The 24,023-nt window shown below is 39.4% G+C and overlaps 1 protein-coding gene across 8 annotated transcripts in view; it reads left to right on the forward strand.

Moving 5' to 3' along the window:
- CRYZ (crystallin zeta) overlaps positions 1–15,398 on the forward strand; it is a 38,249-nt gene extending 22,851 nt beyond the window's left edge. For 2 of the 8 annotated variants that reach the window (XM_045897400.3, XM_064588975.1), the window contains exon 9: positions 153–7,635. In XM_045897400.3, coding sequence (XP_045753356.1) covers positions 153–317 — 165 coding nt within the window. In that variant the 3' untranslated portion in view covers positions 318–7,635. Of the gene's footprint in view, positions 1–152; positions 7,636–8,677; positions 10,387–13,047 lie in introns of those variants that run through there. The other 6 variants (XM_054512804.2, XM_054512801.2, XM_045897402.3 and 3 more) reach the window with 6 other exon arrangements.
- The last annotated feature ends 8,625 nt before the right edge of the window (positions 15,399–24,023 follow it).

A 24,023-nucleotide genomic window follows, 5' to 3' on the forward strand; every position in this document is an offset into this window, starting at 1 on the left:
TCTATAGAAAACTACTTTTTCTGTAGTTCTGGACAAGTGACAAAAGCCACATATGTGTAAGGAACTGTTTATGTTCCGACTCGTGATCTGAAAATTTTTCTGAAAATTAAGTGACGTGTTCTTCTACAAAAAGACCTTTTTCTTTCACTTAGGAGGAATTTAGGCAATTTGCAGCTGCCCTTCAAGCTGGAATGGAAATTGGTTGGTTGAGACCTGTAATAGGTTCTCAGTATTCACTGGAGAAAGTGGCCCAGGCTCACGAAAATATCATCCACAACAGGGGGGCTAGGGGGAAAATGATTCTTCTTTTAGAATGATTAATTCTTTCATGTATTTCCTATGCAGTTAGAGGCTTCCTGTCCCAGTTTTACTTACACTACCTTTGCTCTAATCAGCATTCATTTGATTCAGTGAGTTTCTTATATTAAAAAACAAGATTTGTCTTTAGAGATGTGGGCATTGGAGTACAATTTATTTTATAGCTCACAGTATTCTTTATGCCTCCCACCTACCTCTAATCAAGGAGTCATCATAGTAGGAAATAGAATGTCAGTAGTCATTTGGCATTGGGTGAGTTACAGAAATTCCTGGTATTTGATCATTAATTCCATACCTTTGACTAAAACAAGCTAATTCAAAATAAGGCTGTGTGATTTCCAAGCCTACTTGTCCTTGTAAAGGTTCTTTAGTATCTGATTAGCTCAGAACTGTATTGGACTCTGAAGATTTTCTGGACTAAATAAGACCCCTTTTCTAAGCTAATCTCATCTGGATCTACAAGTCTCTTGCAAGGGCAAGATAAACAATGTCCAGAGAAATTTGTTTTTTAACAAATAGTTTTCCACTATTTCCCCAATATTAGAACATCCTCTGTGTTGATGGTTGATTACTCATTATCCATATATTCTTTTTTTTTAATTGTACGTTTAGTGCCACCTTTTTTTTTAAATTTTATTTTATTATGTTATGTTAGTCACCATACATTACATCATTAGTTTTTGATGTAATGTTCCATGATTCACTGTTTGCGTATAACACCCAGTGCTCCATTCAGTACATGCCCTCTTTAATACCCATCACCAGGCTAACCCATTCCCTCACCCCCTCCCCTCTAGAACCCTCAGTTTGTTTCTCAGAGTCCATAGTCTCTCATGGTTCGTCTCGCCCTCTGATTTCCCCACTTTCATTATCCGTATATTCTGTGAAGAGAGCAGCCTTATTTTTGGTATAATATGATAGGTAGTACATAGATACTTCCTGATGATTTTCAAAATAGATTTAGAATTATCTGTGTGATGGGAGTCCTATGTTCTTATTTAAATTACTAAACAAATTTGACACATTAAGAGTGATCTGCTTTTGTCTTTATTACATGATAACCTGCAGTAAATTCTGTAGAAAAATAAAACCTGTGTTTATCTATTTGGTCTTTATATAGTACTTGCCTTACATCTCTTTTACGTAGTTCCTAACGGTTAATTTCTAACAGTGTTCTGTGCTGGAAGTCCTTATCGAAACTAAATAAAGGGATGATTACTTAGAAATCTTGCCATCAGTGTCATGTGCAAGGAAATGAAGTTTGATTATTTTTGTTCTTGTTTTTCTTTGTACGAGCATAACCTCCTAATATATGTACAAACACACACCTACATACACACATGTGTATATAAAGAGATTTAAGGAATTTTCTCATAGTTATGGGGGCTGATAAGCCAAATCAATAGGGTGGGCCAGTAGGGTTTCTATATTGCAGAATTCTTTCTCTGGGAAACTTCAGTTTTCATTCTGAAGGCTTTCAACCCATTGGGTGAGGCCCACCTTCATTATTGAGGATAATCTACCTGAAGTCACCAGGTGACTCTTTGTAAACACATAAACAAAACATGGTGATATTATGTTGACACATAAAATCAGTCATCACAAGAAGGTGACATAGGGACACAGATGAGGGGCACTTAGTATAGCTTGGGATTTCCAATTACACATTTAATATTTTTGATGCATTTGTTTGCTGCTTCCATCCAGAGTAGCTTTGGCCATGGGAAGTACAAAATAACATACATACTTCTAAAGAGGGAAAAAAAAAGGGGGGGATAACATTTTATAATGTCCTTAGCTTAGCTTTACTGAGGCAAGAAATTCTATATGTGCCAAGGGGTTCCACAATTCACAGTGTAAAGAGCATTTTTCTGTGCAAGATAACGCTCAAGAATAGCAAAACCTATTGGGTATCTTTGACCTGGCTCTCTCTGCCTCCTCAACTACATCTCACAGACAGGAAGACACCTCAGCTCAAACCTTAATTCTTTTTCCAACACTACCATTAGCATAGTGATTTTTTAAAAAGTACAACATTTGAAAATTGTCATAGGATAATTTTACTAATCCATAGGGCTTTAGGAATAGCTTATATTTTGGGAACTTCCTACATCCAAGAAAAGAGCCCAGAAATGTTATATAAAAAGGAATCTAGATTCACTTTGGTCTAGAGTCAGACTGCTAGGTGTTGATGGGGACAACCTTAAGAGTGAGTCTAAATCCCAAACCCAGCGCCTGATACAAATGCTTGTCAAATGTGTTAAACGTGCCAGAGGTTGGCAATCCCTGGTTACCCTTTCCCAGCTTCATGCAAAAATACCTTCAAAGATTGTAATAGTACTACAAACTAAAGAGGAAACCCTGTGCCAAAATCCACTGGGAATTTATATTAACTCCAGTGCCCATCATTTGATTCATGGATCCAAATTAGCTGGAGAGAAGTTAAGAAAAAGCCCCAACTCAGTCACTAACTCAGGACACAGGAGCTACACCACCTTGAAAATCAAATCCTTGTTGCCCAGCCATCATCTGAGCTAGCTAGAATTGAGATCTGTGCCCACCCCTGCAGTATTCCTCAGCCCCTTTCTTTCACCTGCATGATAGAAACTACAGATTTCATTTTTGGTACAACTGTGGATTGAGGAGTGAGGGGCACTTTGCACCCCTGGATATACAGTCACCACAAAGAAGTCTTGCAAATGGATGGAGGGTGGAGGATCCCTAGATTGTAGCAAATGCTGAGAGTGTATAACACTTGTTCAAAGAACATTTGTCTGACTGTAGCAATTATCTACACAGAGTATCTAAGAATTGGAGCAGAAGATGCTCCTGCCTTAGTCCAGCAGGCACTGGAATTGACACAGGTACTTAGGAGGCCACCTCATTCAAGATATAGATCTAAAAGGAACTAAACTGCCCTGTGAACAGGGAGGAGGCCCAAGGGCATGTGGAAATCTCGCAGGGTTGTTAAAAGCATGGGTTATGGAGGCAGAAGGCCTGGGTTTAAATCCTGGCTCTCCTACTGACCAGCTGTAGAGTGCTGGGCAAATCACCTAGTCATCCAGAGTTTCAGTTTCCTCACACATTACATGGTAGTGATATCTACCTCAGCGATTGTAGGAAGTAAGCAAGTTAAAGTCTGAAGTGCTTAGTGCTCTGGCTTGCACAAAGAAGTGTTTAAATAATTACTTTCATTTTTATTAGCCATAAAGAAGGAATAGATTGAGATAAAGAGAAGGAATGAAAAGGTGCATCCTGAAATATGAAAAAAAAATAAAAGGAAACTCCAAAAGTAAATTCCCATAAGAGGAACTAATCAGCATAATTGACACTACTGAAAACTTCATAGGTCATATGGGTAAATTTGATCACTCAAAAAAAAAAAAAGATGAGAAAAAATTAAGATATAGCAAACAAAAGAAAGAAAAATACGATTTTTGAATTTTGTGTGTGCCAGCCCAAAGAAAACAGAAAAATGAAAGAAGTGATAATTAAAGAAAACTTTCCTGGGCGCCTGGGTGGCTCAGTCGTTGGGCGGCTGTCTTCAGCTCGGGTCATGATCCCAGGGTCCTGGGATCGAGTCCCACATCGGGCTCCCTGCTCCAAGAGAAGCCTGCTCTCCCTCTCCCACTCCTGCTGCTTGTGTTCCTACTCTCGCTGTCTCTGTCTCTGTCAGGTGAATAAATAAAATCTTAAAAAAAAGAAAACTTTCCTGAACTAACCCAAAGAGCTAAGTTTATTTACTGACAGTTTTCATTAGGTCTATGCAAAATTAATGAAAACTGCTAGTAATAAGACATATCCTTTAAAATTTTTAAAAGTCACACAGATATTGGAAGGGAGCATACAGAAGAATCATTACTTGCAGTTATGTTATTCAAGACCTGGAGAATGTAAGAGAACAAATGGAAAGACTAATGAGTTTAGAAAGTACTACTAATACCAATTTAAAAAGCAGTGAAATATAAGTGACCCAACTTACAAGAAACGTACAGGACCCTTAAAAAGAGAACTGCGAAACTCTTGGGGGACAAAATGGAATACTCAAAAGATTTCTTGGTCAGGTTCATGTACAGATTTTTCCCTCATACTCTGGAAATTCAAAGTAATTCATACAAAAATCTCAATAGGACTTTTTAGAAACTTGAAAAAAAATGTTTCTAAAGCCTTTTTTGTGGAAAAAATGGGCAAGTAGCCAGACAATTCAGAAAGGGGAGGGGAAAAAAAGGTTAGAATGAGTCTCAGAAGATACAAAAATTTTTTTCCAAGGCAGAGTGACTAAAATATTAGTCCAAGATCAGTGGAACAAAAGAGAGTCTAGAAATGTTTCTCACTTTTGGGGTGATAAGGATGGCTTTTAAGTGGGGAAAAAAGTTATTTATTAAGAGATCTGGCTACCCATTTGGGAAAAAAAATAAAGCTAGAATCTTACTTCACATATAACATCAATAGACTTTGAGATGGTTCAAAATTTTAAATATAATAAAATTATATAAAACAAAAACATGGTAGAATATTTTTTTATAATCTTGAGAGGCGAACAGCCCCTTATGTCATTACTCAGAAGCTCAAACTATGAAAGAGCAAAATAGAAAAAGTAGAAAAAGATCTGTAGTAACAGATAAAGATTAATAATCTTAAAAAAAAAAAGAATTCTTCAAATTAATTAGTAAATGATGAACACCCCACAAGAGACATGGAAATGAGTGGATAATCCATGTAAGAAAAGATGCATACAGCCAGCAAACTTAGGGAAAGGGTTGTTCATGCTTATTAGTAATACAAGAAATGGGCACTCATGGACTATTGATAGAAGTACACACTTCCTGGGGCGCCTGGGTGGCTCAGTCGTTAAGCGTCTGCCTTCGGCTCAGGTCATGGTCCCGGGGTCCTGGGATCGAGCCCCGCATCGGGCTCCTTGCTCTGCGGGAAGCCTGCTCTCCCTCTCCCACTCCCCCTGCTTGTGTTCCTCCTCTCGCTGTATCTCTCTCTGTCAAATAAATAAAATCTTAAAAAAAAAAAAAAGTATACACTTCCTTCTCTTCTGGAGAGCAGATAGACAATGTCTTTAAGTTTAAAATGTGGATTCCCCTTTGACCCATTAATTCCACTACAGAAATTTATCCTAATGAGATGGACATGTCTGTAGAGGCATATGTCAAGATTGCTTTCCCTGCAGCCTAGCTAATCATAGTAAAATATTTGGAAATAACCCAGATTTTCATCAAGTGATTAAAAAGCTGATATATTTGTACAGCGCAATAGGATGTAGCTATTAGAATATCATGTAGATATATAGCTACTAACATGGGAAGATGTTCAGGGCACAGTATTAAGAATATTAAGTTTAAAAGGCAGATACAAAATATGTGTAATTCTACTTCTATTTCATTGTGTTTACCTATGTATTTCAAGAGATGCCTGTTAAATCAAGAGGTTTTGATTTAGTAGTAGAGTTATAAAGATTTCCCCCCCAACACTTTTAGTTTTTCAACATTTTCAAGTATTTTTTACAAAAGTTTTTTCTAGGAAATCAGCAGCAAAATATTATTTAAAAGAAATGCTTCCTTCAAATAATAAATATTAATATCTAAAGAGTTTAATATCAAAAATCAAAATAAATGACTTACTAAGTTTCAGAGTATATATATATATATCTATCTATCTTATCTTGAATCTTCTGTAATTGTATGTCTGCATATTCAGAACTAGTTTTTACCTGTGTTGGTAATTTATGATTTATTCTTACAACATGCTCTGTAAAAAATTATGGCAGTGTATGTATTCAATTTGTACTAAGTGGATCGTAATGATTTATTTACTTTATTCTTGCTTTTGAAATATTAAATTGTCCTCAGAAAATACTCCTTTGTTTTAAAGGGATAAAGTATTCTTCAGATGATGGGAACTATCTGATATTGGGAAAACTCTGTATGTACATTTCTAGTAATGAACTCCAAGATTTAACTTATGGTTAATAAAAAACCCAAGATGAACTTGGGCTTATCAGTTTGTCTTGGATGTTTATTTTGATTGCAGCATCACATCTGAAATCCAATTGTAAGCATCACTTGTAATCAAAGCACTGTTAGTAGGTGTGACAAATGCATTTTAACAAAATTATACCCATGTTTTATTTGGTGAAATATTATTTTGCTTAGGAATTAACACTGTAATTCTGTTTCACAGTTTATCCATGTAATTTGGGTTTTTACATATCTTGCAGTTTCTTTTATCCTAAAGTAGGTTTGAGTTTATTAGCTGGTTTCACATAGTCTTGTTTATAGACTTATCACTATAGCTTCTAAGTGCTTCTCAGATTATGTTCCTTTTTTTTATGTCTATCAAACTACATTTCCACATAAACGAAAACTCTTAAGTTGCTAGAATTCTTCGCCTCTTTATCGTCAGCCCACTGGTTATCTAAATGAAGAGCACTGTTTTCCAGTTTTGTTCCACCCGGTGGTAGGCAATTTATCTGGAATTTTTATTTCACCATGAAGAAAACACTAAGCTATTTATACTTACACATTTATTTGCATCCTTTTGTCTTCATCTGCTATTTCATTGGAAGTGATGACCATCCTGCTTATTAAGCATTAATTTATCTTTTCCCTGGATCGCTTTGCTCTGGCCTCTTCATGAACTTTGCTCTATCAAGTATTCCCTGAATCCTGTAGCTTCATCATGTCCCTACACATAGAAACACCTCAAATTCTTTCCTATCCTGACTTCTAGAACAACATTGTCCTGATACCCCTGCCCCCTTCTTAGTTTCCTATGTAGACATCTCTTCTTCCACTCACCTTTTAAATGTTGGCATGCTTTACTTTTGGATTTTTTTCTCTATACATTACTCTTGACTGGTATCAGACCCCAGACATCAGTATATCCTTTGTACACTCAAACCTTTATCTCAGGCCTGTTCTAAGGCCCATGTAGGGACCATCCACTGGACAGTGCTTGGATATTGTTCCACAAACTTCTGAGAATCAGTATGTCCAGAATTGAATTCTTCCCTAGCTCCGTGAATGACGACAGCTTGCACCTGGCTACCCAAGTCCAGCAGCCATTTTCAGTTCTTCCCTCTCCCTTATCCCCAGTACTGCATCCTGTCGGCCACTGACTTGAATGGCATCTCATCTTTGTACCACAGAACCTGACTCAGTGTCCGTGCCTGGGTCTCAGCCCTCATTACTTCCGGCTTGGCTCTCCATCCTGGCATTCTCACTGGCTGCTCGCTCTTTATTCTTGCCCTACTTTGAATCCATTGGCCACACAGTACCAGAGTGATCTCTGTGAAATGTCTGATTAAAATCCCTTAATGTGTGGGATTAAGTTGAGGACAGAATGGTTTGCAGCTAGCAAACCCCAGGGGTGGGGGGCCTTTCCCACCAGGTGGGGGGCATATCTGCCAAGAGTAGGGAGCTCACAGCTAAGCCTTTAGGGCCTTGTGAGTCTCAAAGATATGACAGCAGCACATGGAATTTCCTCCCAGAGAAAAATCTTCCTTGACCACCCCTAATCAGAGTTCAGGCACCCTTCCTCTCTGCTCCTAGAATAAATCTGAACGCTTGCCACCCTGCCTAGGATATTAAATTCTTTTTAGAAGAAGATGGGTACACACACACACACACACACACACACACACCACACAAACATAGAAGCAAAAAAAAAGCACATCTTGCACCATTGCAATTTACTATTTATCTGCCTGCTTTCCTGACTAGAGTGGTGTATATTTCTTGAGTGAAGGGACTCTTTCATTTCCTAAACCCGTCTTCTGTGCCTCACTGGTGGAAGGAACTTAGCAAACATTTATTGACTAAGTTAATAAATATTTATTATGCACTGATTTGTGGAATGTACCTTAACTTCTGCATGAATATGTATTCGGAATGCATTGGTAAAGTAAAAATTCCAAACACTGTGGTTTTACCAAGGAGTGGGGAATTTGCAACCAGTGGGTCCTAGCTCTGTGCCCGTTTTTGCTAGAGGTCCGTCAGAGGCTGACTGGGGGACAGGGGTGCGTGGAAGAAAAGCAGCAGCTGCAGGACCAGGGAAAGAACCACGGTCTAGACAGCTTTGGGTCCCCAGAAATACTTGGGGAAGAGTTTTCAGGGAGCTGATTGCCCTAGACCAGACATTGGACTCACTGAAATAATAGAATTTCTGTTATTACTATTACTGTGACTTCCTTTGCTTTCCTCCCAGCCCCTCAAATGTTGAGGACTGGGAAAAATTTAAGTTAACACACCTTTCTGAAGTGAGCAGAGAGTGAAGAAATCGCTTCAGAGCAGAGGTAGTTTAAAGTCCTTTTTTTTTTAACATTCTGATTATACCTGCTCTTTGCATTCAGTCCTTCGGTTCATCTCATCCCTCGTTGCTCTTCAGTCCATTAGCCTGAACCAGCCCTCACATTGCACCAGGCCTACGTGGTCACTGGAATACCCTCAACTAGTGAGAACCACCATCCTCGTACAGAACCACTCAACGAAACCTAACCCTGCATCAAACCTGTAATCAACCTCCAGTTTCCAACCTTATGGAATCGAGCCAGTCAAATGTAGCATGTGCTGCCGAGCCTTCTCCTCTCGTTTGCCCTTCAAACCCAGAACTTTCTGCCTGTACTCCTTCATGCCATTTATGTCCCATTTATTACCCTTTCTCCAGATACATTCAGAAATTAAGCGTTTGATTAATTATAAGATGATCTTTATATATCCCCGTGTGAAGTAATTGGAAGATGAGCAAGTCATTTTTCCCTCTAGAAGGTAGGTAGAATGTGGGAGTAGCTATGAATCAGATGTCACTCAAACCGTTAATGAAAGCAAATTGCTATAAACCACATGATGCGAAGGAACGTGGAATGGCTGAAGCTTAGTATGATAAGCAGTTGCTAATCAGGAGGAGTGAATATTTTCATCATTTGATTGAACTTTTTTGCCTAAATAGAATTTAAGCTTCTTGAGGTGAGGAATTAAAATCTAACACACTGCTGTAGAGGACAGGCATTCAAGTGTTTGAGGAGTGAAGGATTATAATGGTGGGTTAGGTTTTCCCACCTGTAAACTCTGCTATATCAGGTTCTATTTATAGTGCCATTTGTATTTATTATGATTATGTATTTTTAAACTTTTATTTTTCCCATAAAGACAACTTTTATTTTTTTTCTTTACATATCTGTTTTGGATATACCTTATCTAGATGAAGAGAAGACAAGGACTTGGAAAGCAGAGTATCCCTTTCATTACAATTTCTTTTTACATAAACTTTTTAAACTAGATTTAGATAACTCTCCTATCAAAGGAGAAGGGTTGTGCACCTTACAACAGGCAAAAAAGGCTTTTAGAAAATAAAATATTTTAAATTGACCCATTACAATTTTTCAATTTTCTTGAGTACATCGGAAAGTGGGGAAAAAAGACAGGAGGAGGGGAAAATGGTCCTTCAAACAACCTGACTGTAATAGCCTTAGTCAGGTTTAGTATACTATTTATATTGTTTCTCCAGACAGGTACAAAGGAGGTTCAAGTGCTCTATGTGCCTGCTTTGCCATACCTTGATATTACATATATATATATACACATATGTGTGTCTGTGTGTGTGTATATATTTAACTCCCAGTAATCCTGGCCAGTGTTTATCTAAACTCTTTGAAGCATATGAAGTCCCAGTTATGCAACATAACCCTGGGCAACCACAAACAAGGAGGAAGCACATCTCCCAGAAATAATACTTGTTTACCAAGTATTATTACAAATAATGCTGTATCCCAAGTATTAACACACACACACACATATAATGTATATTATGTATATATATTTAATTTGAAGTTTAAACTGTATTGCAGAAGAACCCACAGAGATATGTAAACATATTGGTACATTAACTGTAAATTGCAGATTTAACATTTGGATCAAGTACAAAAAAATTGGCTTTATATACCGTCAAAGCTCAGCTCTGGGTACCTGCCATCTTGCTTCAAAGAAAATCTCACTTTGGATGGTTAAGAGGAAAAAATCATGGAATTTTAAAGAAAATAAAAGTAAAACCTATCAATTAAAAGATTTGTTTTCCTTTATTATTTTATTTGAATGAAACAAGCATCCAAACTTCTAAACCTTATTTAATTTTAGCTTGAAAACCTTTAACAGCCTAATTCTTAAACTTATGTTCTAAATATAGAAAGTGCATAACACAGGTAAGTATTAATTTTTAAATGTCAATTCAACTTAGTAGGAAAAAAGCGATTGATGTGCTTCAGTAATAACTTCCACTTGTCTTTAACTTGTTTTATTAAAGCTTGCAATTCTATTTAATTGGCATGTAATTTAATTGCCACGTAAGTTATTTAATTATATGCTATAAATGGAAAATGTTGTTTATAGGCAATCACATCTCTTTTGTTAAAATCTGGAATACTAGATCTCCCTCAATCTTGTGTTTGTTTATTTCTTCATGCTGATTAGTTGCATTGCATGATTGAGTTATATCACATATTTAATTGATTTTGCTATTGTTTATAATGGGGTATGTATGTGTGTGTTTGTATTTTTTATTCTTTTTTTTTATTCTTATGTTAATCCCCATACATTACCTCATTAGTTTTAGAAGTATTTTTTATTCTATTTCAATAATTCAGAGAGCCAAAATTTAACCTACTTTATTAATGAAAACAAAGGCCCAGAAGTTTCCTTCTTTATGGAAGGTACAATGTCATGCTGTCCATCCAGCTCAGCATGCCTTACCCTCCACTCTTGCCCAATTCTAACCCATTACTTTGAAGGTTTACCTTAGGTGTTACTTCTGCTTTCAAGGCTGTTCTGACCCCACTAATAGGTTAGATGGTTTTTCTCTGAGTTCCTTTAGCAGAATAACTAATCAGAGTTAGACCTAGACCTGGTCTAGTCTTCCTTTTCACTAGTGTGGCAACCTTGGGCCTTTGTAAGCTTCAAGTTTCATGGTTCTAAACCAGGGATAATAGTTACCTTACTGGTTGTTCTAAAAAATATATTAGATGCATCTTTCTATGCCTTTGCACACTATTGGCACATAAAAAGCCTGCAAAGAAACTTAGCTCTCTTCCACTGAGTACTCAGTAAATATATGTTGAATGAACAGATGGATTACAGTTACCTGGTTTTTTTTCCCCCAGCCTTATTGTATAATTGACAATAATTATCAACTGACTTGTCTGACTCCCACTGCTTTGTTTACCCAAGGGTGGTCTTTTGTCTCATGAAAGGTAGAGAACAGTACCTGCCACATAGTACGTGGTTGGTGAATTGATAGAAGACCTCTAGCTTGCCCATCTGACTAAAAACCTAATAAATACTTCAAATAAACATCATTCATTTAACGTATTTGTTAAGCACCTACTCTGAACCAGGCACTGTTCCACTCCCTGGTTCTACATGAGTGACAGCCTGTGGTTTCATAGCATTTGGATTTTAGTGGAGAAAGGCAATGATAAACAAGTAACGTGGACTGTTGAGTGATAAGAGCTATACAGAGAACTAATGCAGAATAAAGGGCAAGAGTATATTGAGAGCAGGTGCTATTTTATGTAGTGTGATCAGGGAAACCTTCCTAGGAATGAGGGACCTAAAGGAAATGAGGGAGTCAGTGGTGCAGATAGATATCTGGACACAGAACTTTCCAGGCAGAAGGAGTAGCAGGTGCAAAAGCCTTGAGGAAGGAACATCCGTGTTGCGTTTCAGGAAGAGCAAGGTGCTCTGACTGGGGTGGAATGAGGGAGTGGGAGAGTAACAGGTTAACACCAGCAAGGTAACCGGGAGCCTTGCAGATCAGTGGAAATGTTTAGATTTTAAATCTGAGTTAGATGGAAAAAACATATCTATTAGCATTTGGATACAGAAGTAAAAACACTCCGCTACCCAAAGCTGAAAGTGGTTTATACAGGGAGTAAGTGCATGCCCTTGTCTGATAGTCGGTGGACACAATGTATTCCTTAGATTTATTTTGACAGCAAGGGAAATCATGGCCTCTTTTGCATTATATTTAATTTCAATTTATAATTATAGCTGTTCATCTAAAAATTTCAAACCTTCCTTTGAAAGCACATTATAGTGATCCAGATTTCCCAAGGCCCTGGGTGTGTTTTTTATGGGACTATTTAAGCACTGTTGATACAAATTAGTGTCTCTGGGCCCTTGTTTCCAAATTGCATTCATTAAATGTTTTCAGGTGCGATCAATATTTTTTGAAAGTCTCCAAATTTAGTTTATAAAATTGCATGCTTGGATTGTGGAGCAATTATCCTCTCATGTTGAGAAATATTTTAACTCTTTCCTAAGACCACATACAAAGAGAAGGAAGACATCTACATTAAAAGGTGGGGTTTTCTCTCTTTGTTTAAGGAAAAGAAATATTCCTTTTATTTTGGGCCGTATAAGCATAAAACACAACCCTTCTTTTTTTCTCAGAGTCCACATTTAAACGTGCTCTCATACTGGCTGATGATGCCCTTTCCTAAAACACTTTGTCCTCCACCCATCCACATTCCCTGCCCAGTTCAGGTTCTCTTCCATTTTAACTGCTTCCTACTTGACCAGAACTTTAACTATTCTTCCTCTCTCCCTCCACCCTGGAGCCAGGCTGATTTTTCTAGTGGAAAAATCTGATCCTATCACTGGCATGCTTACATCTTCCAATGGGTCCCTGCAGCCTGGATCATGGAACACACACTTTTTTTTTTTTTTTTAGACTTTATTTATTTACTTCAACAGAGAGAAACAGCGAGAGAGGGAACACAAGCAGGGGGAGTGGGAGAGGGAGAAGCAGGCCTCCCGCGGAGCAGGGAACCCGAGGCGGGGCTCGATCCCAGGATGCTGGGCTCATGACCTGAGCCGAAGACAGACGCTAACGACTGAGCCACCCAGGTGCCCCGGAACACACACTTCTTAAGCTAAGTTTCCAAAGCCCTTTGGGGTTGAGACCCTGTGTGGTCTCTAAGCCACCCCTCTCTCCATGCTCTGTCTTCTCCAGGTGCCTGAAATAACTTCTGGTCAATAAACACACACTCTCAGCCTCTCAGCCTTGCACGCTTGCTGTCCCCTTACTTTCCCATATGCGACACTTTCCCCCACTTCATGCCCACTTCCTACCTTATTGCCTCCCCAAAACTGCTCATCCTTCAAGACTTCAGCATCCCTGCCCCTGTGAGGCTGTCCTTGATCCACGAGGGCGGGTTGGCTCCGTGGGCCCCCGTAGCATCTTATGAACTCTAGGTGCTGACATCCTCGATTGCAATCTCTGTAGATAGGTGTGAAGATAAGAGAGATTTCTTCCCCCGGGGTTGGTTAGATTATTGAATGTAAGAATCATACCTTCCCCTGTCAGTAGCCCCGGGGCCTGTGGCAGAGCCTGGGACAACACCGGGTATTCACAAAAGATGGGTTTGTTGGAATAAAAGCTATCTGGGGGACCCTTGTCTGTTTTTTTGCTGCTGTCGACGAAATGCAGTTTGTTCCTCACCAGAAGGTGTCACACTAACTCTACGTTTTCAGCACCGTTTTTGGCTTTCCGGCTGTGCTCTAACATATTAATTGGGTTGTTATGGGAAGGAGATGATAATTTAGGCACTGTTTACAGAATAAAACTGATTTAACCTTCAGTTTTTCTGTGAACATTTTTTTTTTCCGAACCCAGCGTTCCAACTGAAATTGCCAAAGTAAAAAGGAAGACTTCAAATTCAAAAAATGATTAGAGCGAAATAGAAATTCAAGATAGGGCATCAAGTGAAGAACACAGGAAAAATGCGAAGCACAAAATCAACACCTCAGAATGGTAATGGTCCAATAATAGCTACAGCTACACAACTATTTCTTTCCATCTCAAGCAAAATACGAATTTTGTTTGGTATTTGAGCAAAAGTGCTGAAAGGAAAAACAAGGCCCAGAAGGAAATGTGCCTTGTTTGTAGGGTCTCTTTAACTTTGAAGACCTCAAGATCCTGAGTAAAGAACTCTTAATCCTGGATCCATGAACATTATACATGCAACACTTTTATACACAGGACTGGAGGAGACGGAGAAGCAAACAGGAAAGGAGACATGAAGTATAAATACCCCTTGAAGGTACGAAGACGTAAGTGAAGAGAGGTTGTTTTTTAAAAAATAAGATAGAAAGTGCCCAGGTCCACATCGCTGAATACTTGCAGCTCAGAGCAATAAAGGAGGAAGAGAGTCCTTGGAATCAGAAGATCCGGGTTATGAACTCTAAAATGTACTGGCTGTGTGACCGAGGGCCCCATAGAGCTGACCTCTCAGGCCATCCGTGTTTCCAAACATAAAATAAAGCTTATCTCCAGGGTCATGAGCATCAAATAAGATAACTCCTATGAACACGATTCGTGTTCTTTAAAATGCTACATTAACATAAAGCAGCCTTACAGGAGAAAAGTCAAGGTAGCGTGTTTTGAGCGTTTCCCTGTGGCAGGTGAGTGCTGGGCACTACACATAAACATGACTTCGATTCCTTCCAGTGAGACGAAACTCTCTTCCAGTCAATGAACTGCAGCCACAGCCCCCTCCTGCCTGTGTCCCCTTTCTTTCTTGGCCCTGTCACCGTGTTCCAGTAAATATCCCTTAGATACGGAAATCATGGGTATTGTTACCCGCCCCTAAGCACTGAAGGGTCTTCACAAGGGGTGAGCTTTATTAGAACTGGTAGTGTTCAGCTTGCAGGTGCCTTGTGGTGGTGGTGGTGCTGAGTTAGAATTAGAGCTTCTAAGAAAGCTCTGGAGGTGTTTGCCAACAAATGCCTGGTGGAAGATTTCTTTTGAAGGAAAAAGACATAAAAGAATTTGCCATCAGATCAAGAATACATATGACTTTTAGACCTTATCCGGTGAATAGACGAGACTGTGTTTTCTGAAGAGGTTTCTTCTATTACAGGGTAAAACCAATTTTGGAAGATAACACTTGGATACAGCAGGAAGAACCTTGCTTGCCCTGGATGTGCTCTCAATAAACGTTTACCAAATTAATTAAGATTAGTCCCTATACCTGACAATATTAGCAATCTATATTTCTAAGGTTATTGGTTTCAATACAGGAACAGAATTATAACTTGTTTAGTAGTTTGTGATTTTCATTCCAGAAAATAATTGGATTTGGACAGGCAAAATAGGTTTTCTTGGCGTGTACATATTTTTGGATGCACTGGAGTCAAGAGGGTTATTATTCTAATGAACATCATGTGGCCTGAGTAAAAAAGAAGTGGCAAAATAAATAAATAGTGAAGGAGTAAGGAAATTCCAAGATCTTACTCAGGTTAAGGTGTAGAAAGCAAACCCTTACAACAGTATGTGTCCTCAATTCGATCCTTTTATTTGTCCTTTGCCTTTATATGGGTTATATTTGAGGAATTCGCTGCTAAAGGAAACCGAATAATGCAAGAAATTAAATTTCCATCCTAAAAAAATTGTAGAAGTTTGGATCAGTATCACATAAACACTGTTGGAATATTAGCTAATCTCTGCAATGGATTATAACTCCCAGAGATTTTCTTGGGCACGTCTGCAAAATTTCATTATTTCCATGACTGTTGAACTGAAACTATCGCCAGTTACTAAAAAGACAGGGCAACTATTATGTCAGTTGCTGATTAGTAGCTCTACTCCTTGACAAGTTTACCAGTGTTGATATTTGATGTTTTCTGCAGAGTGGAATTAATGTTCTTCCAGGAGGCAATGGTAATGAACTAAACTTCACATCCACAGAGGAGACTGGACAGCAGGGTAGTCTTGCACTTTGGTCTTTATCTGTAATCAGATGCTTTATCTCCAAAAATCCTGTCTGTCAGGTTCCCCCAACTAAGCTGGATTTATTAATACAGGTTGTTACTTCTCGTTCTGATAATGAGCTGCTTTACACTTGGTTGCTCAAAGAACTACAGAAAAGCAGAGCAGAGGACCTGTCATTCGACAGCGGACTACACAGCAGTGGGAATTGGATATGGCTTTTAAGTCCATGCCATTGATGGTAATTTTTGGTTGCTTGCCTGATTTGCCTGGGGCAACTAAAAACATCACCTTAGCTTTATTCAGTCTAATTGTCAGCTTGTACAGAGGCGCCAAATTTGAGAAATGATTGACAACTGGGTATATGTCCTCAGGTATATGACCTTGTAGTTCATAGTCGTTAGCACTCAGTCACTCAGGGCTGGCCTGCCCCCAAAGACATTAGTGGAGGCCAGCCATCTGATGAGACCAAAGAGCTCTGGGAAGGAGCAGCGGCTCTTCCTCACCCAGGTGTCCACCATTCTTGTTGCATCATTGACCATCCCTGTGCGGGAAAAGCTGGATGGCTTAGGGCCTATTGGTGACCTTGTCTGACACCCATTTGTGTGCGGGGAGGTTCAGGCTGCACACCATCTGGCCTGATTTGGCCAGCAGTTTCATCATGTGGCTGTTCTCCCCGTTGATGGATTTCTCTGAATAGCAGAGTGTGTCAAGCATGAGCTAAGTAAGTAAAAAACAGTGTGTAAACCCTGATGTTGCTCATCACATTTCTTCTCCATCTGAGAGAGTTGTAAAGACTGCCTCTCTGTGACTTGTCTGTAATTTTAGGAAACACACGTGATTATAAAATACGTTGCTATAATACCTATATATTACATCCATCACCTTTACAATCCAACCATATCTCAAACTCTGTTCTTTGTCCATTTATTCTTTTTAAACACATTTCCCCACACAGTGAAACAATCTTTCTGTGCCTGTCACTTTTTTCGGTGCTTCTAGTGCTCTGTTGTTTAACCAAACTTCTATCAAAACTAAAATCTATATGAACAAGCTGTCGGGGCTTGCATCTAAAAACAGGGCTGCTGTCAGGTGCACTGTGTACTGAAGGCTTATACCTTAGGGAAAGACAGTAAATTATACAGTAAACAAGACTTTCCCCCCAGTGTGAGGGAAAAAGCCCCGAGTCATGGAAGCACTCATGAGGGTCTTCTGGTAGTCTTCCCATCTCTGTCTTTGCTGAACTTCCCTTAGGTCTCTGCTCCTTTCTAAGAATGCATCTTTCTTTAAAAATTATTTTCCTCTTTGGCTTTGAGAATTTTTGTTTACTCTTTGGGAAACATCTACTCCCTTCTACTGGGGCTGGAGTTGCCTGAGGATCCAGTGGCCTTCCTAGGTCTGTGACGATGTCCAGAAAGGTACACCCAGGAATTCCCGCAAGACAGGGAAGGGCAGCCTCTCATCCTTTAAACCCTGCTGAGCAACCTCATGTGGGGGCAGAAACCTTCACCCAGTCTCCCTTAGATCTTCCCACCAACATAGTTGTCTGTACTTTCTTTATCTTCAGTTGCCCAGTAGATACCTGCTGGCTCACGTGGAGACATAAATGCATGCACGGGCTGCCCACCACCTTTCTGTAAAGGACCAGCCTTCCTGCAGCCAGAAGCTAGAAGCCAGTGGGCAGATTTCTAACCACAGATAATTTTTGTTCAGCCTGATAATGTCCTGAAAATTAGAAAATTTCACCAAAAAATCTGGCTTTTTAGCTCCTTTGGAAAAATAAGATATGGCAATTCTAGAAAACATTTCTAGAAGGCAATGAGCAGCTGAACCCGGGATCAGCTGCCTTGTAAGACTGGACTTTTAGACTCGCCATGCAGTCTCATCTGCACAGGCCTGTCACTCCCTAGCGTCTTACATTTTTCTTTCTCCTTTTGAGTTTTTGACTCCTGGTTTAAAACCGTAAGGAGGAAAAAAAGCATTCTAGATTAAACATCTCTCTCAGAGTGGAGTTGGCAGAACTCATTAATATACAGAGCAGTGTTAGGTTTTGTATTTCTATTCTCACTCCCTTTTTAAATTGTGGTTCTTGGATCATGAAGGAATAAAAAATAAAACAGGTCTTTACTGTACCATATACTGTCTGGGGCTATTTGCTTAGCTACACAAGACCTGAAAGGAGCTTTGAAATTTTCACATGTAAAGGTTGGATCAAGCACCTTATATAAGGCCTCATCCTCCTTTAGAGGGAAGGTGAAGGGGTTTCCTTCTTCCAGGGCTGGTGGAGGTTCATAGCAAATTGTCGCAGTCTCTATCCTAGAAGAGGCCTTGTAATCCATTTAGTTCAATATAACTCTATGTGAAGATCTCTAAGACATTTGATTCCCCTTCTTGATCATTTCTCAGGATAAGGAACTGTCTACCATCAAACATTGCCCATTCTATTTTGGAAACATTCTCTATAATATGGGTGTAAAGTATGCACTTATTCATAGGATTATTGCAATAGAGTCTAATTGTTGCTTGTTTCTAGAAAGTTCTTTCTTTTACTGAACCAAAAATCATCTTATAATTTCTCCTAATTATCTCCCATGAAACTTCCCAGTCTCTTCTCTCTTCTGCATCAAACCCTTTTAAACATTTGATGGCGCTGATACTTTCCATATTCATATCATGCTTAATTTAGATGTCACCAGTTATTTCAATGGTTTCTTCTATAAAATGACTTCCAGTGTAGTCCCTGTTTTAATAAACTTATACTTGAAAACTGCATTTTTATTTTTTTTACCTTCTGCAAATATTTAAGCTTTTTTTTATTTTTTGGAATGTCTCAAGTTTTTATTTAAATTCTAGTTGGTTAACATATAGTATAATAATAGTAATTTCAGGAGGAGAATTTAGTGATTCATCACTTACATGCAAAGCCTGATGCTCATCACAACAAGTGCACTCTTTACTACCCATCACCCCTTTAGCCCATCCGCCTGTCCACCTCCCCTCCAGCAACCCTCCGTTCTCTATAGTTAATAGTCTCTCTTATGGTTTGCCTCCCTCTCTTGTTTTTTTTTTTTCTGTCCCCTATGTTCATCTGTTTTGTTTCTCAAATTCCACATATGAGTGAAATCATGTGGTATTTGTCTTTCTCTGATTTATTTTGCTTAGCTTAATACACTCTAGCTCCATCCATGTTGTGGCAAATGGCAAGATTTCATTCTTTCTGACGGCTGAGTAAATATTCCATTGTGTGTATATACCATACCTTCTTTATCCGTTCTTCAGTTGATGGACACTTGGGCTCTTTCCATAATTTGGCTATTGTTAATAATGCTGCTATAAACATCGGGGTGCATGTGCCCCTTTGAATCAATATTTTTATATCCTTTGGGTAAATACCCAGTAGTGCAATTGCTGGGTCGTGGGGTAGCTCTATTTTTAACTTTCTGAGGAACCTCCATACTGTTTCCCAGAGTGCCTGCACCAGTTTGCATTCCCACCAACAGTGTAAGAGGCTTCCCCTTTCTCCACATTCTTGCCAACACCTGTTGTTTCCTGATAATTGCATTTTTAAATGTAACTCTTTTCTTTTGAAATGTTGACTGTAATACCTGGGAGTAAGTGAAACAGGCTTTTTCTATCTTAGTTTCAGCAGAGGTTCCATAGGCAAGAGAATAAAACGGTAGGTGTCAGTAGGGCTGCCGAGGTGCACAACTAACTGCAGGGGGCACCATTCACATCATGGTATACAGGAGCCGTATACCCTGGAGTCCTGCATGACCCTGTGCGACTCTGCATGAAAGTTCTAGACACTTCCCAGAGAGAAGAGCTGGACACGCACATACGTGTCAGCCCATCACTTATTACCAGAGTGAAAGAAAGAAAATTCATTGCGAGAAGGAAGAAGCTGGTGGTGAGGATTTCACTGGAGAGAGCTGTGTGTTGATTTCGCACACCTATCGTGGATAAGAGGGAATGCTTTCCCCTTAGCTTAAACCAGATGAGAAAGGCTTTTAGAGCACACCTCAGAGAGCTTTGACCTCGCTTCTGAATTTGGAAAATGCAGTGAATGATATATACATGGAGCTATGACTCGTGGAAGCTCAGTGTTCCAGATGTCATCCTATCAAAGCAAAATATAGAAGAACTTGCACATCTGAGAATGTAAACCAGTATCACACTGATCTTTTTAGTTTTGAGATCACATTGATCTCAAAATTGCCTTATATTGAGTTTCCAAGCAACCATCCAGGTATTTCTCATACAGACTGTAATTCAGTTAGATATCTTGATATTGTAGATGTGCAAAGAATTTTTTGAGGTTAAATCAGAACCAGCTTGCTACAGAGGCAGATTATTCAACGTGGATTTAGAATACCTTAGTTTATATCTTACTGTCTTCTTTGTTGGCCAACCCATTAATCTCTTTGAGTCTCGATTTTCTCATCTGTGCCATGAGAATAACGGTACCGCCTCACCTTGCCCACCCTCAGAATTATGAGAATTTAACGAAGTAATGTGAATGGATTGTTAGCTCTTTGGAAGGACTCCATAAATGGTTCCCTTCTGCCTTCATGATGACACCCTCAATTTGTATCATTCCGAGATACCCTGCAGGGGACAGTATAACACAGGGGCTGAGAGCCATTGCTAAGAAGGTGTCACCACTTAAAAAGCAGGTGACTCTGGGCAAATTACTTCAATCCTTTGCTTCTCAGAAATTTTCTCTGCAAAAAGGGGGAAATAATAGTATTTGAGTATTTTAGCACATGACATTTCAAGTATTTTAGCACAGAGCCTGGCACATGGCATGGATCCAGTAACTTTTTAAAATTGTCATTACTGCTGCAACTATAAGGGTTTCTTATTCTCTTTGATGACAGGGCCTATAACTGTCCTCCAGAAATCTGAACAAAAGGTCACTTTGAAACACCCTTGACCACTGTGCTTGCTCTGAGGACAACTGAGTGCCTTTAATTTAGTCTGAAAATGATTGGTTGATTTCCAGCAGAGGGAGGTAAAGGGAGGAACGTCCACAGAATGCCATTTTGCTGGTTTCTCATTCATTTTGACCCACATTTTTTACTAAAATCTCTTGCCAATCCTCTGAGATGTATCCTCCCCAAAATTCGAGGTGTGCTATGTCCCCCAAAGTGACAAGGTTGCTTTGATTCAGTCACTTTTATTTCATTCATCAGCTCTTCCTTTTATTGAATTAATTAAAAAGTCATTTGTGTTTCTGCTGTGCTACTTCCCAGAACCTCTCTGGACTGTAGAGGATGACGTGGGTTATTAGGAGCTAAATTGCAAAGAGAGAGAAAAAGGTTAATTTAGGCTTGTCCTGGCCAAAATTTGGGATTTGGGATATAGCAGTATTTAACAACCTTTATATACATTTTTTTTAACTTTGTACTGGTAGAAATATTTATTGAAACAAATTCACAAATCTATATAAAATGCAGTTTATTAATGTCATAGATACAAAAATATTTTATTTGAAATTATTTTCCCAAATTATCCAAAGATTTGAGTTTATGGCTTAACACCATAACATTTTTAGATCTACTTTTTTTTCTTATCGATTCATAAGCATCAATAGTGGCCCTTGTAAATCATCATAAATGGACCAAAGCATATTGTACATTGTACCAATGTACAAATGTACCACAATGAAATGACCCATTATAAATTAGATAAAAAGGAAAACTTATTTAGCTTTGGTCATCTCGCCCTCTGGAAATATATTATTTCTTCTAGACACATGGAAATCCTGAGAATAGCTTGCAAACCCATATTATTACCTTAATAAACCCTTAGGAGTTGGGAACCCCAGATTAGGAATTGCCAGGTATGGCTTTAGCCGGGATCATTAAAACCAAATCATTTAGTAGGAAAGATCTTATGTGTATTGAAGAAAATGATGATTTTAAACTCCAAATGATTTATTCCTTTCTTATTTGTTTCTTTAAATCTAAGGTGTTTATCTTAATTACTAACATACTATAACTAAGTTTTCACTTATTTAGAAGTGAAATAACTACTTTTAGGGGAGGAAGCAAGAGCTCTGGATCAGAAAGATCTGGTTCCACTTACAAGTTGGTCGACATTCAATGAGCTAGTAAACCTCTTTGAGGCCTGGTTTCACCATTTATAAAAAAGATCAGTAACACCTAACTTACAAGATTGGTTTGAGGATGAGAGAGGATGTATGTATAGAGAAGATAGTGACTGGCTTGGTGTAGGTAGTTCTTAAGATGTAGATTATTATGAAGACGAACAAGTCACCATATTCTCAGTGCTCACTATATACCAGGCCTCCGTCATTTTCTGATGAGAAGACTGAGGGATAGCTACTATCAGTAGCTTTCCCCAAGTCATGGAACTATTATATAGCCTATTCATCACTATAGTCCAGCTTTGCTGTGATAACCAACAACCCCCAGATCTTGGTGGCTTTAAATAGCAAAGGTTTGTTGCTCATCTGTGTTCCTGTCCATCTGGGGTTTGGGGCGGGGAGGCGGGGAGGGGGGCTCTGCTCCATGCTGTCCTCACTTGGGAGGACAGGCTGAGGAAAGTGCCACCATCTGGAAGTCTGCTGGTTGCTGGGCCCAGGGGAAGACAGAGAATCGGCGCAAGCTCTTAAAATAGTCTACCCAGAAGTGACAGATCATTTTCCACTCACATTTCATTAGCCAGAGCAAGTCCTATGGTCCTGCCTAACTTCAAGATGATGGAGACGTGCCAGCCTCTCTTGTATCCTGAAGTGTACAAGAACCAGACGTTGGTGACCAGGAACACCTTCCACAGTGCCAGAATTCCAGTTCAAACCCAGGTCCCCGTCTTAAACATGGACAAAATAGGGGAGCCGGAACCTCTTACCTCCTCTTAAAGCTGTTCTTTATAACATGGCCATACTGGTACATCTAAAGAAAATGCTCACAATTTACAATATCACCTAGATGTGACCGCTCAAGTCCAAGTGCAAAGGCATGAAGCCAAGCAAAATGAAGGGGATTTATGGGTTTTCTACTTTTTGTGATTATGGATAATTGGAACTGAGTGAGTACCTTCCATTTAAGACTTTGCCTCTTTCTTTGTCATTTAGTTGCCTTTTAAGTCAGTAAAGCTGCATTTTCTCCTCTTGACCTCCTATCCCTTCTTGCTGATGCTTCTCTACATCATGGCAGACCCCAGTGTTAGCAACTTTGCTTCCCCTTCAGGGAGTCTGCTTCTCCCTCTGACCCTCCTCCCTCTCGTGCTCTCTGTCTCTCATTCTCTCTCTCTCAAATAAATAAAAATTAAAAAAAAAATGGGGCGCCTGGGTGGCTCAGTTGGTTAAGTGACTGCCTTCGGCTCAGGTCATGATCCTGGAGTCCCGGGATCGAGTCCCGCATCGGACTCCCTGCTCGGCAGGGAGTCTGCTTCTCCCTCTGACCCTCCTCCCTCTCGTGCTCTCTGTCTCTCATTCTCTCTCTCTCAAATAAATAAAATAAATAAATAAATAAAATAAAATAAAATAAAAAACTTTGCTTCCCCTCCCCCCACCCTTTGGCTTACAGCTGAGGAAATAGCCTCAGTTGCTGTGTGTGACTATAGGGCACATCGGAGGGACGAGGCCATGACATTTTGTGCTTCTGTTTCCAGTGTTGTGGAACTTGGGCTCAAAAGAGCATTCTCCAGCCTCCCTGCCCGACCAACCATTTAGCTCAGGGATAAAAGCTCCCTGTGGAAGGGGCGCCTGGGTGGCTCAGATGGTTAAGCGTCTGCCTTCGGCTCAGGTCATGATCCCAGGGTCCTGGGATAGAGTCCCGCATCGGGCTCCCCGCTCCTTGGGAGCCTGCTTCTCCCTCTGCCTCTCTCTCTCTCTTTCTCTGTCTCTCATGAATAAATAAATAAAATCTTAAAAAAAAAAAAACTCCCTGTGGAGACAGCCCTGCACAGGT

This window comes from Mirounga angustirostris, unplaced genomic scaffold (assembly GCF_029215605.1).
Source record: "Mirounga angustirostris isolate CCGP_5_RB_7025 unplaced genomic scaffold, mMirAng1.0.hap1 SCAF_4, whole genome shotgun sequence".
Lineage (NCBI taxonomy): Eukaryota > Metazoa > Chordata > Mammalia > Carnivora > Phocidae > Mirounga > Mirounga angustirostris.